Source organism: Syngnathus leptorhynchus, chromosome 6 (genome assembly GCF_054491065.1).
Source record: "Syngnathus leptorhynchus isolate UIUO chromosome 6, UIUO_Slep, whole genome shotgun sequence".
NCBI classification, from domain to species: domain Eukaryota; kingdom Metazoa; phylum Chordata; class Actinopteri; order Syngnathiformes; family Syngnathidae; genus Syngnathus; species Syngnathus leptorhynchus.
In genome coordinates this window covers 10665872-10687634 of record NC_141200.1, presented here as the reverse complement: position 1 = coordinate 10687634, position 21763 = coordinate 10665872, and the positions used below count along the sequence as shown (strand labels likewise).

The 21763-nt window shown below is 39.7% G+C and overlaps 1 protein-coding gene across 1 annotated transcript in view; it reads right to left on the bottom strand.

Moving 5' to 3' along the window:
* Positions 1-21763, bottom strand: part of b4galnt4a (beta-1,4-N-acetyl-galactosaminyl transferase 4a) — a 95547-nt gene that overhangs the window by 4260 nt on the left and 69524 nt on the right. Inside the window, exons 7-14 of the mRNA XM_085915162.1 lie at positions 20573-20640; positions 10488-10566; positions 5323-5389; positions 2712-2876; positions 2520-2629; positions 2055-2155; positions 1591-1664; positions 45-1515 (exon numbers count right to left, since the gene is read on the bottom strand). Of these exons, the coding sequence (XP_085771288.1) occupies positions 45-1515; positions 1591-1664; positions 2055-2155; positions 2520-2629; positions 2712-2876; positions 5323-5389; positions 10488-10566; positions 20573-20640 (2135 nt within the window). The remainder of the gene's footprint in view (positions 1-44; positions 1516-1590; positions 1665-2054; positions 2156-2519; positions 2630-2711; positions 2877-5322; positions 5390-10487; positions 10567-20572; positions 20641-21763) is intronic.

Below are 21763 nucleotides of genomic sequence, written 5' to 3'. Positions count from 1 at the left end.
TAAAACAAATGTATTAATGTGAAGTCGATAAGTGTTTTTCTTACCCGCCGTTGCGTTCGTTGAGCTTCTCCATGTACTGAGCCAGCACGTCCACCACCTCGCTCTCTGCCAGCTGGAGGTTACCTGACACATTGCAGCGAAGGTCATTCCAGTCGGAGCGCAGAAGCTCAAAATCCATTGGGTTCACCGAGAAAGTCCTCTGCCAGTTGATGCTCTCCTCTGCCCAACCTGGCCGCGCCTCCACCTCCTCGTAGCTGTAGTCCGACATTTCGCCCTCCTCGGGTTCTGGTTCCAAGTCAGGATTAGAGCGGTTTGTGTCCTGCTCCATCTCTGCCAGGTTGACGTCCGGCTGCGACTCTGTGATCTCGGTGGTCTTGAGGTAGGAGGTAACTCGGACTTGACCTTGGGGGCTTTCGGTGGAGTTCAACCAGTGAGGAGCATGCTGGGTGGGGTCTTGGTGTCGAGATCGTGGGGTTAGAGGGTGTGATTTGCTGGTAGGACCTGTTGTGGCTGTCATCTTTAAAGCAAGGTTCTCCCCTTTGCTGAGGCGCTCATCTGACCGTTTTAGAGCTGTCAATTTGTCGGTAGACTTTAGTACATTATCATTTGGAATGTTGATGCTTTTATTGTGAAGGGATGATTTACCCCATTTTGTGGGTGGATTGGGCCAGAGCTGAGGGGAGCTAACTGGACTCCTGCCTCTGCTTTTAACCCATCCAACATGCCCTCTGTCCCCAAGTTTGACCAGTCTCGTGGTCCTCCCAGTTTGATACAGAAAGACCCCAGGGAAAACCTCTCTCGGGTGGTCAGATGCCCTCTCCTCCCTTCTCTCTCGACGCTTCTCCCTTTCCTTCTCTCGCTCCCTGTTGGGCCGAGGCCTGGTGATGTAGATCTTGTTCTCTTGCGTCTTCTCTTTCTTGTTTCCAGCAATCTTATTTTTACTATCACGGACATTGTTGGTGTGGGCAGAGTTGGTGAGGATGTGTTTGGCATGACTAGTTATGGAGGACTTTTTCGGAAAAAGGAGAGGTCGAGTTACTAATTTAGGAGTAGCATCGACCTCCTCCTCTCCACCACCTTTATCGGCCGGGCTGAGTGCTGCAGGACTGTTGCGGCTCCACGACAGAGAGCGGCCTCGGACCACGCTTTCTGTGTCCGAGCGATGCATCTTAGTTTGGAGTTCTGACAGACCGTCTTTCGCATCATGGCTCCTGTTAGCCCTTGGTTGAGCTCCTCTCCAATTTCTCTCCCTTTCTATCTCATCTCTGTAGGCAAAGTGTCTCCTTTCTCTGCGGTTTACTATACTATTGATTGCGCCATCTTCCCTCTCACCAGGATCCTCCTCGCCATCCTCTACTTCTTTACTTGCAAATGTAGGTCGTGGTTGAAGGTGATGATGGGAGGGCTTGGAAGCATGGCTTGTCTGACTGAGGTGAAGAGGCTTCTTGGGTGACTGTGTGCCAACAATCTCTACCTCGTCTTCCATATCCACCACTTCGTCTTCCTCCAGGAAAACTGGAGACAAATAAACGAGGCATACGGTGAGAACTAAAGGTGTGGGCCTTAGAGTAAGTGTTAGCCATACGTTACCATCGGGGTTGGGAAAGAAGAATGGCCTGTCATCTTCCTCTTCATCCATCTTCATGTACTTATAAAAGCCGAACCTTGAAGACAAACAATACCCTTTTTAAAATAACTTTCTTGAAAATGTGATATTTTAACTCCTGTTTGAACAAATGGGGGGCCATGTGATTGAATGAAGAGATGTACGTTTTGAGTGCAAACTTATCATAAACACGTTAATCATAAACACGCATAATCCCAAAGGGCTATAAAGAGTAATACACTGTAGCTCATGCGTTGGTGTGCACATTGTTATCACTGAATCTTAAGACCTGATTCAACCAAGTGGGATCTTTCTTTTACTGTCATGTTCCTCCTCTTTGTTGAAAAAAGTAACAGGTTGCACTGGGTCACGATGGTGTAATTATTGTTGCATTTTACATATCTGGATGTGTTCAGATGAACTGAAGATTCCCTTTTGATCGACATACTTCTCTAAGTAGATGGGGGACTCTCTGTAGAAGCACTTGTTTTCTCGTTCCATATGTGTGAGACGGGTGAAATCATTTGGGTAAACAAATGACAGATAAACCTGGAAAACAGTATAGTGTCAAACATAAATTGCAGATAGTTAAACCATCATGCTAATCAAATGAATTGTAACTTGTTTTATATGAATGTAGTAAGTCATAGTTTATGACAGGGGGCAGCAGCGCTCCGTATTGGCCGCAACTTACTACAGTTGAGTTATGAGAGAAGCAGATGAGTTAATGGTAAACACTTTATTTATTTATTATTATTTAACAGGTTAAGTCATCTACATATGGCTGCTATAATTAGATGCACTGCTGATGACCCACAAAGATGATTTTAGAAACCCTTTCATCCAATTAAAACAGCATTGGTGAATCGCAAGCGTAGTGGTCCAAAGGGAAGACGATCGAGAGGTTACTTACAAACTGCAGGCCCTGATATCTTGCAATGGGAAAATCTTTGACGACATAGGTGGGAGAGTAAAGACAAGCAGGCAGAACATTTTCTAGTCGGGAGGGGTGGATCATGGGAGCTGAAAGGGGAGAAAACATTTTGCATGAGGTTATTTATTCAAAAATATTTTACAGACAATCTGAAATGATGGACAGACTTACTGCTATAGAAGGTGTCCCTCGGGTCTGGCTTCAGCATATCTGCTCCGTGCAGTGGCTTGCCATCTTCTTCCAATTTTTGGGGCAGAGACTCCTCTGGGAGCCGAACATGACTGGCGAAGGTCTGAGGGATGTGATCGACGCTGTTCATCTTGAGGCTGGACTCGTCTGAAAGATTCAGAGGAAAAACATGACTGAGAAGGAGTTGGGACAGTAAATGACAGGTTTTTGAAGGACAAAGGAGTGCAAATTGTTTCTTATGTGACCACCACAGATCACTTAGGCATTAGAAGGTGAAGCACAATCACTAGAGTACTATTGAGATACAATATCAAAAATTGTATAAAATAAATCCAGAGCTACAAAACAATTTACAGATATTACAAAGATAATAATGTTCACTTTTGATTGACTAGACCATAAAAGTCTTCTGTTTCTGTTCAGGGATGTCAATCACAATGCACATATTGAAAAAAAAAAAAATCATTTACTCTCACACTAACTGGGAACCAAAATTCTAGCTGCATTAGAGCGATAGGGCCATGACACCCTTCGAGACTTGCTCATTCACGCATCATTTAAATTACAATGGGACATCAAAGGTCAAGCATATTGATAATTGTGTCACACTGTCACCATAAAACCTTTACTACAGTAACTGCACTGGAAGTATTATTTAAAGTATTTTACCATTCAAATAACGACTCAAGTGAAGTTGGATACATTTTCAGAGAAACCCCTGATGACCAGCCTTCCGACAGAACAAGCAAGCAATGAAGATTCTGTCATCCTAGTGGCCATTATTTGCTCAGTGTTGCATGACATGTACTTGTCATTACACTGAAACACTCCATCTTGAAAATAGTGGTAGTTAGTCAACCTACAGGTAGGTAGCATTACCCATTCAATCGAGCAATCACAAACTGTGCCGGTGTACAGATTGTTGCGTTTTGAGAGTAAAAGCCGAAACAGAGAGAAAAAGGAGTAAGATGAGAAGTGGAAAAACAAAGACGAGGAAAGAAAGTTGGAAGACAAAAAAATAGTGCAGAGGAGAATCATAATTACACCAATCGATCGAGTAGAGGCAGAAGGCAGGCATGTGTGATTAATGGCGCGTCAGGTGCATTGCCTGATGGGAGGGATGCCATGTAATTAACAGGGTGGTCAGCAACATTTTCATCCTCTAGGGATTGAGATTGGTGATGCACATTCATACAGTTCACACAAGCAAAACAAATTGCACCTATTTTTTCCAAATGATTTTCAAGACACCTGTTGTTTACATGCCTGCTTTCCACAACGACAACACTTAGTCAAACATATTTAAATATCTGCCATGAAGGAATATGTTCTATTCTCACAAAATTCAGGATATGGCCTTGGTTTGCTATGTCAGGTCTCTGAAGGTTCCAGCTTGTCAATATTTCACAGATCATTGCTCCAAGGAGGTCAAGAACTACCGGTATATCCAATTCAAGATGGTGAAGGTCAAATAATAAGTAATTTATATTCAGGGACATTGAAAATCAACTAGCAACACAAAAGCACAGATTATGCTGCCACTTGTGTCGCCAGTGTACATGACCCCAATTGTACCTATGGGGCCTTTTAGCATCCGGCCTGTCTGTTCGTAGCATCTCAGTCCTGATACAGAGCTGAGATGTGCTCACAAGTGTCATCTCACGGAAAATCGATAGCCAGTTCACAAGGACTTGAACCTAGTGCTGACATTTCCTCAAGTGAGCAGAATAAAAAAATAATAACACTGTGACCTCACATTAAAGTGATTCTAAATTCAAATGTGTGTCAGTTTCCTTGTCTGATACAAAGTCCCGTGAACCACTCCTAAACTCATTTTCATATTCTTAGTGCTGATATTTCCTCAACTGAGCAGAATAAAAAAATAATAACAGTTACCTCAAAGAAGATCATTCTCTGTTCATATGTGTGTCAGTTTCCTTGTTTGATACAAAGTCCCTTGAATCACTCCTAAACTCATTTTCACACTCTTCCTCGTGTTTCTTGTCTTCAAAAAGAGTACCCAAGTTTGCCACAAAGGACAGAGGAAAGAAATCCAGTAGAGGAAGAACTCAACTATACTTCTTATACACAACCTAACAAGTGTTACCACCCCTCTCAAAAAAAGAAATCAAAATCATGAAACCTCTGTTAAAGTTAAGATCGAACTCTTGTAATTTGAAACCAATTTGGTACAACACACAAGCACAATTTAATGACACAATAAAACAACTGGTATGTATGTATGTATGTATGTATGTATGTATGTATGTATGTATGTATGTATGTATGTATGTATGTACGTATGTATGTACGTACGTACGTACGTACGTACGTACGTACGTACGTACGTACGTATGTATGTATGTACGCACGTACGTACGTACGTATGTATGTATGTACGCACGTACGTACGTACGTATGTATGTATGTATGTACGCACGTACGTACGTACGTATGTATATGAAGTATGGATGTACGCTCGCTTAACTTCCCTGTGGGGATAAAGTTTTCTGAAAAAGTACTACCAGATAAGTTCACATTTTAAACTTAATTAAAATTAAACTTAATTAAATCAACAAAATCAAACTTTTACCTGTATACAATGAGATGAAGGCTGAGTCTATCACTTCGTATTTCAGACCAGGTAGGAATGGACGCCACTGTGTGTGAAAAGAAGAGAGACAAAAACAAAGAATGAAGTGAGGAGAGCAAACGTAAGCGAGTCGAGAGACATCAATCTTATATTACAGTTTATATTCCATGCTGACAGTCAGAGTTATTGATTTGTGCAATTTCATGACATCAATGTGCTGCTGGAGTTTTGTACCAACACGGAGAAAAGAAGGAAAACAAAAACTCAACGACTTAGGGCGTTAGCAAGTGAAAAGTAACATAATAAATGAAATAGGTATGGAAGCAAGCAATAAACAGTGACAATCAGTGATTTAAATCAACACAATAACGTGACATTAGAGAAACGCAGAGAGTGAAGCCAATACAAGAAAGGGAACGACAAGCTACAATTCTTTTAAATAGATTTAACAATTAACAAGTCACTTCTTGTTAGCCTGGCTGTAATTACAGGTGACAGCTCATTTTTGCTGTGCCTTCTTGAGGACATAAATAAAATCACACTCTAAATCATGCAAATGCCTACACACACACAGCTGCACACACAAACGTATGCACGCAGACGCACACGCACGCACGCACGCCCACCCACCCGCACGCACGCACGCACGCACGCACACACACACACACACACACACACACACACACACACACACACACACACACACACACACACACACACACACACACACACACACTAAAACTAATCAAATTGTAGGTGTTATTATGTGACGACTTCATATTTAAATACATGCTAACTACAACTGAGCAAACAGCACAGGTGTTAGACTGACAAAAGGGGTTTAAGCGACATCATGCTGTGATGTGGCAGGATGGGACCGACTGGCCCAGCAAGGTTTTAATATACTGTAATGCACAGGTGTCAAACTCAAGGCCCGGGGGCCAGATACAGCCCGCCACATCATTTTATGTGGCCCGCGAAGACAAATTGTGCATCAAATTTGTGTCATTACTAGAAATGCAAATTGTCTTCACTTTTAATCATATCTTTTTTTTTTAGAATATTTGACCAGTTTTTACTCGTCTGAATTGAAAACGAGTTATTTGTCAGTTTGTTTTGTAGCTTTTACTGTACTGTATATAAAATGAGGTGCTCATACATTTATTTGGGTTGACAGTCATAATGGCCCTCCGCTATGACTACACTGCGGACCGCGAAAAAAATGAGTTTGACACCCCTGCTGTAATGCCATTGTTTTACTAAAGTAGACAGTCTAGCAAGGTCATGTAGGACAGGCGGCACACTTGGACTTGAACGACAAATAAAAACACTAAGAGTGCTTGCCTGCTTGGTCAGCCGAAGCTGTGTTAAAATGTTGAATATAAATTAACTTGCACTTACTACAAACACTGTAATTAAATTAATTCAAGCGATAAAGATTCAAGCGATACTGTTCTGTAATTACGCCTATTTGGAGCATACTGTACGGTGTACATTTTATAGTTTGTTTGTGGTGGGCCATTACCTATTGAAAATATGTTTTAGATCAACATTTCATTTTGAATAAAAACATGTCAGCTCTCTGGGATGCTCACGCAGCAGCCATGTTAGTGCATTTCTCTACCCTGTCACTTTGAAATAATTGATTCATCAATTAATCGAAAAAAGTTTATTAACTCCTGAAATAATTGTTGCATGATTGAAAAAGGTACTTTTATTCTTGTATCTATTATTGGTATTTATTGTTCTCCTTCTCCATCTATTATAATTTAACATTCTGTCCATTTTTCTTTTTAATTTACTGATTACAACCTTTGACTTGTCAGTTTCCTATTTGACTATTGAATGTGATGCAGATACATTTTGAAAAGCAGCATAGAACGCACCAGAATTACAAATGCATGTGTTTGACAGCTACTGAACTTGAATTGAACCTTAAGAGAATTATAGTGATTAAAAAGCAAGTAGTATCAAATTTACTTGTACAATGAAAAGAGACAATCTACTTTAATGGCTCCCTCCAGGTGGCACAGACCACTTGCAGATTTATGGTGAGATGGGAACATGTGAGGCGGATATTGAGAGACCTCTCTGTGTATGCTTGCGTGCGAGAATCTGCCTTTCCTCGCGTGCGAGTTTCCAAGGAGAAGGTGAGTGTGCACACAGAACGGCATTGGTATTAATTGGTCGACGGACAGAGACTTGTCCTGGCAGGAGTGATAAAACAGGAACATTAAAGGCACGAATTTAAATCCTACACCTTTGCTGCCATCGCTAATTAAGCCGCAACTTTCTTCTTTTACGTGTCGTTCTCTCAGTGGCACCATTTAATGACCATTGCTTTGCTTTATGCTGATAACAGCTGACACTTTCCATTAGGTCAGTGTGCTTCTTAGACAACGAGAAAGCAATTCAACAAATTTAAGACCTATCTACAGCAACAAAACAAGTAAATAACTTCATCTAGAGGTTGAACACTACAAATGATTATACAGATGCCTTACATCCAATTAGGTAACACCGGGGCTTCCATGCAGATGCGATGCCACCTCAGCTTTTATCCCTCTACGGCAGGGGTAGGCAATTAATTGTGCAAAGGGGCCATGTGTGAATGGAATGGTTGTCAAGTGCCACACCAGCAAGCTAAGCTGAATTGTATTCTACAGTGTAAAAGCATTCAATTGTATTGCTTCAACAAGATGTTTCTTGATTACTGTTATAATTGGGATACAAAACTACTAAATGAAGTTAGATGCAGAAAGCGTAAGTTTGCAGATCAACAACAATAATCATTTTGTTATGTGTTAAAACAGTGCAGATAATGTGACACAGAAAAGGCCAGTTCAAATGTACCTCTCTAGTTTCATCTTGTGCTTCAAATTTTATTTTTAACAATCATTTTAAAATTTGTCATAACAAGAATAGCCTGTCACAGACATTAAAAACAGGCGACGAGGTATTGTGCCTCATGGACAAGGTGCCGACAGCATTAAGATGATTGTTTATTTTAATCTTTAGCCAAGTTATAACTATCCTCTATTAAATTGAAAATACTAGAAAAAAAAGTAAAAGCGCCTCATTTGATGGTGTTTGCCACCCTGACCTCTGCTCTAATGGAGTATGGCGCTGCTTCATGGCACTTAATAAACAACTGCAAGGGAACTGTTCGTTCCCAGCCGAGCGCTGTTGGGATATGACATGACATTTCCAGTCCGCGCTCGGCGTAATAATATAGTTATGTCACTGCGCGACTCTGCTAACTTGCTTACTCAAGCTAAAAAGCAACAAGCTCGTCATTCATGGCCTTGGTGCTCCCTACAACACGAACTACTTTCTGTTCCTTTGGGGATGCAGTATTTTCCTAACCTGTTTCTTTCGGTGTCTATCCCACCTTTTTTTCACACAATGACATGGGCCAGTCATGAATGAGCAAGGTTTTATTTCTTGCTCCAAGATAAGCATGCATCTTTGTATTCTTTATTCTTTGCATCAAGCGCTGCTAAACAAATGCTTTCCCACAGCAACGGCTCACCTTTGACCACCCAATCACAGCTCGGTATGCAAGATAGAGGGAAAAAGCCGTGAATCCGGGCGACGCGCCACAACAAATGAGCATCTGCTTTTATGTGGATTTATGTGAGTACTGTACTTATGCTGTTTTCCGCCACTTCCAATAAATCTGATATTTTTGTAGAGGTGTAAAAAATATTTACTGTTAAATCTCAAAAGGGGGCCATAATAGCGGATCGAAAGGTGCATCACACGAACACACATGCATGCACGCACCCACGCACACACACTATAGTGATTTGCTACATGACTTTTAGAACTTTCATTAAATTGTTCCTGGAAGTATAAAACACTTTGATGGCCTCAGAGATGGAAGGGATGGATTCATATTAGTAAGCTATTTACACCATCACGTCAATAAATTGTGTTAATGTGATAAAACCATGGGACTTGAAAAGAGATATATGTAAAATAGCACCATACAATGTTTTGGGTACTTTTGATGCATGTTCACATGAATGGACTCACAATAGACTCAAGGTTTGTTGGTGGTAAAGGAACATTTTTTGTCAAATGGTCAAAGACTGCCAAGATAAATTTTTCCGACATGAAAAGTTCTTTTGTATGAAATGATTTTCATGGCTCATTACCAGTGGGCATGAAATTGCATGTAATTTAAATCATGTTGGAATTAATCGGTTTTGGTTCTATGAAAAGAGTTCCAACTTTGCTCAATATCAACACAGCTGAGTATGAACACTCATTTATTACTTCTCACCCACACACAGTAATCCTCTTGCAAACTCTTTCTGACTATGTGGCATCCTTCAGGCAAGTCACAGCATCTCGTCAACACCTCTCAAAAAACATCCTCAAGCATACTGTCTTGATGTCTTAACATCAATCAATAAATTGAAATTACACACAGAAGCAGTAAAGCTGCAGGGAGCAGGGTTTTAAATATTTGTGGATTGAGGTACAACAAATACGGCAAAACAGATAAGGCGCAGGGAAATTTAAGATTTAATGGAAGGCCCAAAAAAGAGAAAGCCTTAGCCAGTTAGAGTGAGGGAGGTGATTGGAGACAACCTGACAAAGCAAGGAAGTATAAAAATGGCTCTGTGAAAGGAGAAAGTATAACCAGTAATATCGGTCACCATGACGATGATAACCCCGGGCTTATAATAATAATAATTAAAAAAAAAATCCATATACACACAGCGATGATCTCTTTTCATCATCATCATGTGCCCCCCCACTCCAGGTCAGAGCACACAGGAGGTATTTGAAACTTCAGCTTGAAACAAAGTGCCACTCAGGTCTAAGCTTTGCCTCAGGTGCTTGAACACCACTTCGGCGAAAGAAATGATGCAGAGCAGAGTCAGAGAAAATAGAAAAATGAACATTAGAGGTGGACAATGAAACTCCACCTTCTCTTTAAGTTCATGCTTATCACACAATGAAAAAACAGTCAGGGTTGACAAATAGAGCCAAATGAAGATTGAGGGATGGATAGGGATTCTTTATATGACCAACACGTCATTCTACACGCTTATCATGGCACATTTTGAAAGCAAATGCAAAACAAGCAACAGGCTATCACATATGCAGAGGTGAAGAAAATGATAAATGAATGTCATCACATTTTCACTCACCCCAACCTCCACGTGATCCGAGCCCTTGTCATCCTGCTTGTGCAGAATCTCAAAGTAGTAGCGTCGAGACGACATCAGGCTGAGCGGGAAAGAGAAGGTGTTTCTTACTTTCACACAGAAAATGAAATGTCACCTTTGAAAACATCAGTTCAACAAAAACACTGCTGTGACACAGTGGAATGCAAAATATAACATGTTTTTTTAATGTGTTATACAATGTTCACTGTGTGTCTTTGTCAAGGATTAGGTTTTTTTTTTTATTGGATTAAAGTAATGCGTTAGTTACTGGCATCGCTGGTCACAAGAAAACATTTTCCTCACATTTCAAAGAACATTTTTGCTTATTTGCTACTTCACTGTTTTTTCCTTTCTTTGTTCAGGTGTTATGTGATGCTGTTCCCCTCCTCTCCTCTGTAGCCCATCTAAAATAATCACCACGTCTTCTTTGATTAACTGTGTTTGAATTTGGAGGCAGGAAGAAATGCTTGGAAAATCACAATCATATTCTAGACAGAAAGGAAAGTTATTCCAAACAATTCCTTTTTTATAGCTTGATTAATGCATTATTATAGAATAATTTACAGTGTTTTTTGGGGGGATTGGGGAGGGACTAATAAATTCTATTCCAAAGACAAAATCAGTTTCCCTTGGGTAAGGCAGACATTGAACAGGAGGGGACCAAGAAACTCCTAAACATTATCAAATGTGCATTATAATCAATGTCATACTGTGAAGCCAGCCAGGAGTGAAACAAAATATCCTTTCATCCAGAGAAGCAAGTCTTATTGATTCTTACAAGATTGCAATATCCGTCTCACTTCCATCACTTAGTATGCATGCAGTTGTCCCTTGAATCCCTTCAACAGACACCGACAGTCGACAGTCTAACAGTCTTATCCACCACCTGCTTGAAGTCTGGTAACAGATTTGTGAGATTACAAACAGAGGCTAAAATATTGCTGCTCCTATGTTATAAGAAGAGAAACTTGCATTGGTCACTGAAATAATAATCATTTATATAATAGTCATTTTTCTGTTGGGGTGCCCAAATTTATGCACCTGCCTACTTTAATGATTGCACACTTTCTGTAAATCATATAAACTTCCTTTCACTTCTCAAATATCACTGGTTTTGTCTGCTACATCATATATTGAACTGAAATTGCTGATCCGAACAACCAATGATTCATAATGGAAAATCTTGAAAATGATCAGGGGTGCCCAAACTTTTGCATACGACTGTAAAATCAGCAAAAAGCAAACCAATTAAAAATAGCTTGACTAATTAAAGACATTTTGGCATTGCTTTTGAAACCCTAAAGCTTAACCCTGATGATCATCCATCATCCATCTATCTTCCATCATCCATCCATTCGTCTGTCCGTCCATTTTCTGAACTGCTTTACCTCACAAGCGTTGTGATGCATGATTGCATAAGATCTGAAAGCAATCAATGCAATCAAATAATTTTTCTAGCTCTCAATTAGACTTGTGCGCCGCTCAATGGGAATTTTTGACCAATAATTTTGTGTGAATTGCTCCAGCTGCCTCCTCCATATTTATGCAGAAACAATGTTGTATGGTTCGTTTTTGGATCTACATACATACAGCTGAGGCGACTTGCCCAAAAGTTCCAGTTTTGTCTCATCTGTCTCCAAGAAGCTTTGTATCGTGTCATTTATCAATCTGCATCTTGGCAAATTCTAGTCTCGTTTCTGTCGCCATTATCGGTTGTCACTTGCTTTAATGGAAGGGCACCAGCAATTCTGCCTGCATTGTGTGTACATAGTAAGTCCTTTCTACTTGTTATCGATCTGCTTTGCTATATATGGGTGTCTGTTTGAATCTCAAGACACTCTAGAATGTCAGAAGTGGCAGTGAGCTTTGTCTCAACAACAGATCAAGGGCCAGCCAAAAGAATAAAAGCCTAAAAAACACCCCAAAATGGCTGAGAACAAAGCAGACTTTTCCAACGTGGTCTTGTACGACTTCTATCCGACTCATATTGAACACCTGTATGAGACAGTTTGCATTTAATGAGTGGGCCTAAATGCAGCTACACGTCACCACGCAATGTTAGAACATGCGTTATTTACGAGGCAGTTGGATTGGACAGAATCCAGGGATAAGATGTGTCAGAAAAGCTCCCCAAATGCTGTCACAAAAGATTGATTTCAAACTGGTATTACAAGTTTTCCCCCTTAATATGAAAGCAGGTGGCTTGTATAGTGCCTTAGACTCCAGGGGGATTACTTTCAAATGGGAAAAAAATTGCAATTTGGAGTTTGGGGTTTGGAAGATACCTTTTGAGACACCAGCTCTGAAACCTTTCTCTACCTCAAACAGCAAATTACCACAGATGTAGCTGTCATATAATGAAAAAATGGCATATTTTGTCATTCTTGCTATGTTGTTAATGATTGATTGTGGTAATTATCAATACTGATGAAAAAGGTGTCAAAAGAAGCTTTTTTTTTTCCCAGCACATTTTTTACACACGTGATTTTCACATACAGGACAGGAAGACTCATACAGATAATAAAAATACTTGGTGTGAGAGACAAAGTGAAATGAAAAGGGCAAAGGCTGCTGGAGAAGGTGTGCAGAACAAGTTCTGCCACGTGCACATGCTGTCATCGTTCCGTGTGTGATAAATCACAGACAGTGCACAAGAGGTTAAGCCTCATGAATTGTACTCATCCTTCAGAGTCGCCGCTGAGAGGCCTGCACAAGTACCATTTTCAAGACTTTCCAATCTGATTGACTGTTTCTAAATGATGCCACCTTAACACTTTTCGAGCTCCTAATTTACAAATTGGAGAATACTTTGACAATAATGAATACAAACATTGACAAGAATTAACATGACTGAGATGCACGCACCGATGAAGGTGGGCAGAGGTACGTAGATGTAACCCCAACATTGATAAACTTGGATTCCAATGTCTTTTTTGTTTTGTTTATTCTGCTGTGATTATATTATTACTATTATTATCATTGTTTATTAATACTATTGTAATCATGTAATCATATTATTATTAGTAGTAGTATTATCATTAGTAGTATTAGTATTAGTAGTAGTAGTAGTAGTAGTAGTAGTAGTAGTAGTAGTAGTGGTAGTAGAAGCAGTAGCAGCAGTAGTAGCAGTAGTAGTAGTAGTAGTAGTAGTAGTGGTCCTGTACAAATTCATTGTGTGGAAATTTATAACTGTGTGTGTGTGTGAGTGTGTGCGTGAGAAGATCAGTTTCACCAGTTTTCCAGTGACGGATAACACAGATAGCCTGAGTTAAATATAATGCAGACACACAAACGAGTGTGAAGAAAGATCGAGTCGCAATGAAAAGCAGATGAACGGCAGGAACAAAGAAAGAACTTAAAATGAATCAATCTCACTGAGACATGATTTGATTCACAGCTTTGTGCCAGAGAGGTGAGACACAAAAGAATAAGTGAAGGGCAAGAGAAAGACAAGAGAAAAGAATAACTATTCTCATGTGACCATAGATCAGAAGAGGACACAGAACAGAAGCCTAATTTCATGAGTAATTAGCTTAATTTGGAGTGTTTCTTCATTCACGCATGCTGTTCTCCAGAAAAGTAGAAAATGGGAATTCCAGAACTATGTGTACTGTGATACTAGGCACAAAAGTGTCATGAGCTACCTACAAGTGTTTCAACTCACAGTATTGAAGCAAATCTATCAAAATTTTGTCCAGAGTAATAACAGGGTTTTAAAAACAAAACGTAAAAGTTAAAATTGTTAGTGTAGCATTTGTTATTATGCAAATGAATTAGTAGTAGTAGTAGTAGTTTGCCAAGCTATTGACAAAAAAACTTTTGCAAAGTCCCACTGGTGAAAAAGAGTCGTCACACTTGCTTTCTGTTTTACTTGGATCGTGTAAGCTTTCTCATTCTCCTGAATTCTCAAACACAGTATAAAATGGAGGAAAAAACTGTGGGCATAAACTGACCCACAATTGAAGTCAAAGGTACCGTATTTACCGGACTATAAGGTGCACTGGACTATAAGGTGCACCATTAATGCATCATGACAGATTTTTAATCCAACTCAAATCATTCTCCATTTTATCTTTTTTATTTCAACTTCAGACACAACAAATTACATTATAATCACAAAATAATGATCTATAGTCGATTTGATTCATGATTCATTGTCTTCAGCGGGCCACTTGTGATTGATTTCATGACACAATGCTTTGGGCCAGTTTACATTTAGGAATTTGGTCCATATATAAGGCGCACCGGACTACAAGGCGCTCTCTCGGCTTTTGAGAAAATTTGGGGTTTTTAGGTGCACCTTATAATCGGGAAAATACGGTATTTTTCCAAAATGTGTGCGTAGGGGGTTGTTTTTTAGCTGAGAGAAAGCTGTTGGATTGCTTCTGCTAAAGGTAGAAAAACCAGAGCACAAGGTCATGGGGATATTTGCATTTACTAACCGTCTAACACATGTATGCATACACACAACATAACATAGACACATTATGCATCGCTAAATGAGAGCAGTAAAGAAGACCGAGCACTCCAGTCCTGCGTGAAGCAATATACATTCTGCCCTGGCAACATAAAACCCACTTGCTGTCATTCGGTTGCTCTCCCTGTCACCACACATCTCCACTGTGTCCTCCAGCCTCAGCAATTTCCTCATTTTGCTTTTGCAGCTCCGTTTCTAATTAATGCTATCTGACTTGCCACCCTATCCCTTGATTTTGCCTCCTCGTCTTGGCGACAGCGATGATTGCAGTGTTTGGAGCTGCCCCAAGGAGATGCACAAACTTTACTTTTCTTCTCCTCGTTCTCTTCAATCCATTTCTCACGCATTCCTTTAATCCAGAGTACTGCTCATGCTGCGCTCCCCTGCAGCCACCATATATCTTAGTTGCTCCATCCCCTCCCTTCACTTCATTCTCACCCGCATCTTGTCGTTGGCTTTTCTCAATACGACCTCTGCGCATTCCCGTCTGCTTATATGCGCCACTCTCCATCCAATTTGCCAGCACATTATCATCCAAACAGAGCATTACAAAAATGGTTTTCAACACGCCTTTTTTTCAGCTTTTCTCACATGGGTTTGGAATTCCTGACCAAGATGAGCATTGGTATGACTGTATTTACCACCAGGTGGTCTTGCATTTGTGAGAAGCTATATTTTCAAGTGCAACTACAGCAATGGCAATGCATCAAAGTCAATAGAAAGAAGAATTCATCAATAGCACCCATTATTATGCTACTATACCTTTGCCGACACTTAATGGAAATGAGAAATGAATAATATAGTAGTCGAGTAGCGCTACTGTTCTTCAAACATATGAATCATTTGTAACTGTCCTACAATTTCTGTATGGCAAATCTACAGGTATGTGTTTAGGTATGCATTAGGAACTGGCTTTGCATACCTGTCGACTGGAATGTTTTTTGTATGCCGTCATTTTCAAATGATTTGGTTTTTACTTGTTTTTTCTTCCTGTTCTTGGACAATTAAAATAATCTACCTATACCAAACTAAACTAATATGCGCAAACATATTTGTTTGTATCACATCCATATGCCCCCTCGGGACATTTGATTAAAGAAAAGTACTGTCTGGTTTAGAAGAACACAGGTTAATGTGAGGTGGCGTTTATGCATAACTGCCAGCCAAACATCACGCAGTCTTTCACAGCTAAAAAGATGCGCATCAACAGCCACGAGACATTCTGATTGCACACCAGCTACCGTGCATATCGACACAAACTGTCACACACTGTGAGTTGTGTCATCAGACTCCCATCATGTGTCATTACAGGCAGGCAGGCAATGAATGAAGGCCAAACAGAAGAGACTTGTATAGACGTCAAATGACACTTACGGTCTATTCAACAGATAACTTTGAATGGAACAATGTTAGAAACACACAAGTGAAGGAAGTAATATATGCAGGTGTATCGCAATAGTATAGAATATTGTAGAAAGGTTCATTCATTTTAGTTGCTCAATTAAAAAAAAAATTGAACACTTGAATTTATAGAAAATAAGTTTCAGACGGGCAATCTTTACCCAATTTCTACACTGTATTGAGAATATTTTATTCATCTTTTTAAGAAAATACGGTATTTGAATTTCTTGAGAAGTTGAGCTTTTTGTTAGCTGTGTTATAGTTATTAAAATGAATAAAAATAAACTTTTCTACATTTTCTGGGCTGCTATCTTAGATGTATGTGCACTATTGTTGCTTTGTGAAATAAAATGTGGACTATTTTAGAAAATGAATGTTACTCTTGAACTGACAGTATACTTTTATTGCACAGTGTCCCCAAGTGATTGACTCAAAAATAGGACATACTTTTTTTTGCCATTCATGTGTACACGTTCTGATGTCAACCAACACAGATTAAATGTATGCATAGTCACGACTGAGAAAGAAATACCAAATTTCCAGGATACAAAATGTTTGTAAGAGGTAAAGAGGTAAGATGAGGAGAAAATAAGGCAGAGGGATTCAAGAGTATGTGCAAGAAGGGAGGAAGTTACATCATCGCCCACACGTCAGATAAGGGTCAGGTGTAAATGGCATTTCCTCCAGTTTTTGAACTCCTTCAAAATGCTATCTGCAGCATCATAGACAACCATGGGATGCTGTTCTGCACGCCATAGTCAAAGGTCAACCCGTTTGTCAGTTTCACTTCTTGTACATGAATGTGCTGAATCCACCAAGCTTGCAAATGCCTGTCAAATTTAAAATAATCACATCCACTCCTTGCCTCTTAACACTGGCTCAGGATTCACCAAGCGCTATTCCTTTTCCGGTATGTTTTACAAAAATTCCCTTTGATCTTCAGCTAATTGTCAATCCTATCCCACCGTGTTGCATAAATGAAGAAGCAGATGCAAAGTTAGTATTCAAAACAGTACTTCTACATATAGAACTTTCAGCTAACTGTCAACCCTGTCTCCACTGCCTGAGGCTCTGACTGCAGTACCAGAGAACAGAGATGGTGTTGTCTGACTTATCTGGGTTCCTCATCTGACTGCTAAAGTGTCGCCTGTGACCCCAAGCAGACGCTACCAAACTGTCACTTCCCTTCTCAGTCACTGACTTTGAAACTCAAAAAAGTCAGTAAAATCATTTTAAAACTCCTACTTTCAGATAAAACACACGTTTTTAGTTCAAAGGCATCCTGCCTTTAAGAAGATAGTCTTTTCGTCCAGATACGGTTCAAGGAGAGGAAACAGAAATTTATGCCTTTTTCACCCTTGTCAGGTTTGATTTATGAATACTTGTACAATTGCACTGATGGTGCAGTTTGTTTGGTCAAGTATGACACTATCCTACACTGTCCGAACACATGAAAAGGAGGTCTTGGTTTGCTTGCAAGAAAACTCTTAGGCATTTGTATGCTTTTGCTCAGCATATTTGCGGCTGAGGCAGCCCGATAACATTTGCACAACTTGGCCAAATGGAGACCACCGCAGAGGGAGGTTTGACTAGCTGTGTTTGCAAATAATCACCAACATCTACATGGGAGGTTGAATACCCCCCACTCAGATAGTAATAAATAAATAAATAAATAAATAAATACACTGGTTAATCCAATCCAATCAAACTAATCCAATCCTGGTTGATCCAATCTACATTTAGGCAAATGAGTATAAAATGTTATGCCTTCTACACTTCCAGGAGGTTCCATTCCAGCCAGGTGGCCTGTACGACCACATTCTTTTATTTGACTGCACTTCTCCATCTGTGCTACATTGGACTCGTAAATCCTACCCCAAGGCGGGAAAAAGGTCACAGCCCATTGGCAGTGGTAAACCCAATTTAAATTCACTACCCAACATGCAATTGCCATTGTTTTGTATCTGTAAGCTAGAGAAGGAAAAGCCAAATGAAAGGAAAAAAGTCAATGAATGTTGGAACAACATATGGAGAGTATAGCAAATACATGACATGTAGGTACATTATTTGAAATCCCTGTAGATAGTTTGTCTATTCATCCAGGCATTCCTTCATGGGCCGTGCTGTGTGGAGGATAGCACATAGTCATGTGGAACAGAAAAGGGTCTTACCAAAACTGTTCCCACAAAGATAAAACAATCAAGGTGTGTTGTAATCATCATTCGTAACTAGGCACAACAAAAGGCAATAACACAATAATTGACAAAGTGATGAAATCACTAAGTCATTTCTCTAGATTTAGGAAATCAGTAAAGAGGCCAGCTGTTCAACACACGGCATAACCTGTGTGTGTGTGTGTGTGTGTGTGTGTGTGTGTGTGTGTGTGTGTGTGTGTGTGTGATACACAACATCTGTATCCCAATACAGCGGGTGGCAAGGGTTCAATACCTCTGGACTGCATCTATGAGCCTTCTGACAGGCGAGTGAATTGTTTGTAGTGAAGCCCTCAACCGCACAATGCTTCATTCCCTGACAGTCTGATTCAGGCCTACAGGAGCCATTAGTCACTGTTCGCTTAACTGCTGCTGCTGTGCTGCCCCAATGATCCATAACATAAATAACCATGTTGCAAAGCATGAAAAAAGAAACAGAAAACCTGACAAAAAGCGTTTTGTTTTTTCGTAACTACATCACTGAAATGCGCTCACTGCTTATCTGTGTTCTTGTGTGAACCACACAAGCAGGTTTCTTTCATGTTAATTCAATCCAACAATGAAATTTGATCTAGAAGTAGAGGGAATAAACTGAGGCTCGATAAAGACAGTGCGTGAATGGAATGGAGAGTGCAAATAGCCTCTAATGATCTTGAAGCTACAGTAGGCTACTTTCCAGGAGTTTGCATGGGTAATGCTAATGCATTTCTCATTCACAAAGACTTATCATGAGTACATAACTCAGATCCTCACTAAATGTGTACAACTGATGCAGCACTAACTTTAACAGAATTGATATAAAACCTTTATTCTTCATTCTGATTATTTTTTAATGGCATACCATATGGCCGACTGATTGCAAATGAGATTTATGTGCACACAAAAACCAAATCAACTAATTCATCTGATGTAATATTGCTATGTTGCACAAATTAGCACAAGAATGGCAATTGTTTTGAACATAAAACCACAGGTAAGTCTAACTACATACTTTTCAATGGGGGTGTATTCATTTATGATGAACATAGATGAATGGTATCCAAATGTCTCCCAATGGTCAAATAATAAAATCTAATATGATAATGATGCCACTGTGAGGAAATGGAGGTGATTCTGAAAAAGTAGTACTTTATAAAAAAAAAAAAAAAAAATGTGACTATGTACTGTTAACCAATTGTCAGCATCAAGGTCATGGATGCTGAAACAAAGCCCCTAAAATGGGTAAACAAATGCAAATGAAACATGAGCATGGTAGATACTGGTATTGTCACTGCCCTTTGTGTCACAGTGAAACAAAATCATCCATAACCTTATCAATTAAAGTTGTTCTCCCGTTCCTTTTAATATGAACAGTGGCAGACAGGGGGAGGCAGCAAACTCAATCCTCAGACATCTCTATTTCCAACACTGATGCATTTGTGATAAGAATCAGTTCAGAAGAAGGTATTTGTTAACAAGCACACATTTGCTTGTGTGGAAAAGCATGAATATATGTTTTGGAACACACACCCACATAGAAGAACGTCAAATAACATGTTGATGTTCATTTCGGCTTTCACGGTATCTTTTGAAGCTGGAAGGCAAAGTGAGGCTATTTTATTGAACTCCTCAAAATCAGTCAGAGGCTTCTGCTGGATTTAGTGAGAAGGTACAATTAAGGAATTGTGCCCACACACTCGAGGAGAGAATACAGTAAAGTTATTTGTCCAGTTGAAGTAATTATATTGAATAATGATCTTCTCAATTGTTTAAGCTGATTTGTGCAAACTTAAATGAACAGAAATACTTTTACCGTGACATCGCTGTGAAATATGCCTTTGACAAAATCTACCTGTGTCAATTTACAGTATATTCAGAAATTTGACAACAGAGGTGATGTTAATACAAAGCAAACGTTAACATTTTGTTGCTTTCTGGTTGTTAGAGAGAGGAAATTGACTGCTTGGGAAAAAAGTGAGCATGTCACAGGTACTTACTGCACAGACTTTGAGGACTGGGACCTGAACTTGTTGAACTCGCCTGGAGCGGTCCACTCTGTTCCCAACTGCAAGAGACAAGCCGAGACATAAGAATCTGAGCTGGTCGTCAATAACAAAGAAGGGAATACGACAAATGGAGGAAATATGGAGGGGCAGAGTACAACTCAGTGGCGAGCAGGGAATACAGTAACAGTATGGTAACCATCAATGATGCAGCTTTAGAATTGTGCTCTTTCAGCATCTCAGTGGTTAAGGGAGACACTGTGGGAGATTGATATAAAAATGTTCATGTGCATATCCACTAAAAAGACATGGCACCTGTCCTCAAAGGCCAGAATCAGTCATGTGACTGTAAGTCACACATGAATCTGATATTTGCAGTGATAGTGGTCAGTGAAGGTGGTAGGTGAATTAATAGTTAAGGAGCAAAAGTCTGAACTCCACTATGAAGCAAAATAATTTAAAGGGGGCCAGGACAGTAGGCTATGCCTCCTGGGAAATCCATGAGCAAGGTAGTGATGCTTGGCCAGTGTGCACGCCCGTTCATTTGGCACCAATGCATGCTGACAGTTGGTATGGTCTATAAACGTAAGATATTGAAAATTGCATAAAAAATATGCACAATTAAGATTTTAAGCCATTCTTGATGTTTGATAAATGTTGCGTGCCCTTGGCATATTTTTATTTCATTCGACAAAAAAATACTTTTGCTTATAATATATTATGAAAATTTTACTTTGCTAAGTTGTGAAGCCACTTTCAAAAAAAATTGACGTACTACTATGCTGTCAAAGCAGAAAGGTGAACAGAGTTGCATTTGAGGGATTTGTTGCTGTTTGTTCCCCCACATAGCGATGGTGGTGAAGTATTTATGTTTAGTGTAGTGTGCATCAGCCACACACAAATATTTGGGTGTAGCGTGCTGCTTTTATGCCTTTAAAAAAAAGAACTCAGTTTTTTTGACTATTAATTTTTTTTCACCGTAGCCCAATCATAGGTAGGGCCGAGTATACCAGTACAATGGCTTGCATGAGACAGGGAACTTAAAACAGCCCATTTTGCGCAAAAGAAGTGTGTAAACTTGTAAAGTATAATTTCATTCTCCATCCTCAAGACATTTTTATGAAAAGCATGTCGCAGACATGTTATTTAAATACGTATAACCAAAGCTGATTTGAGTAGTCACTG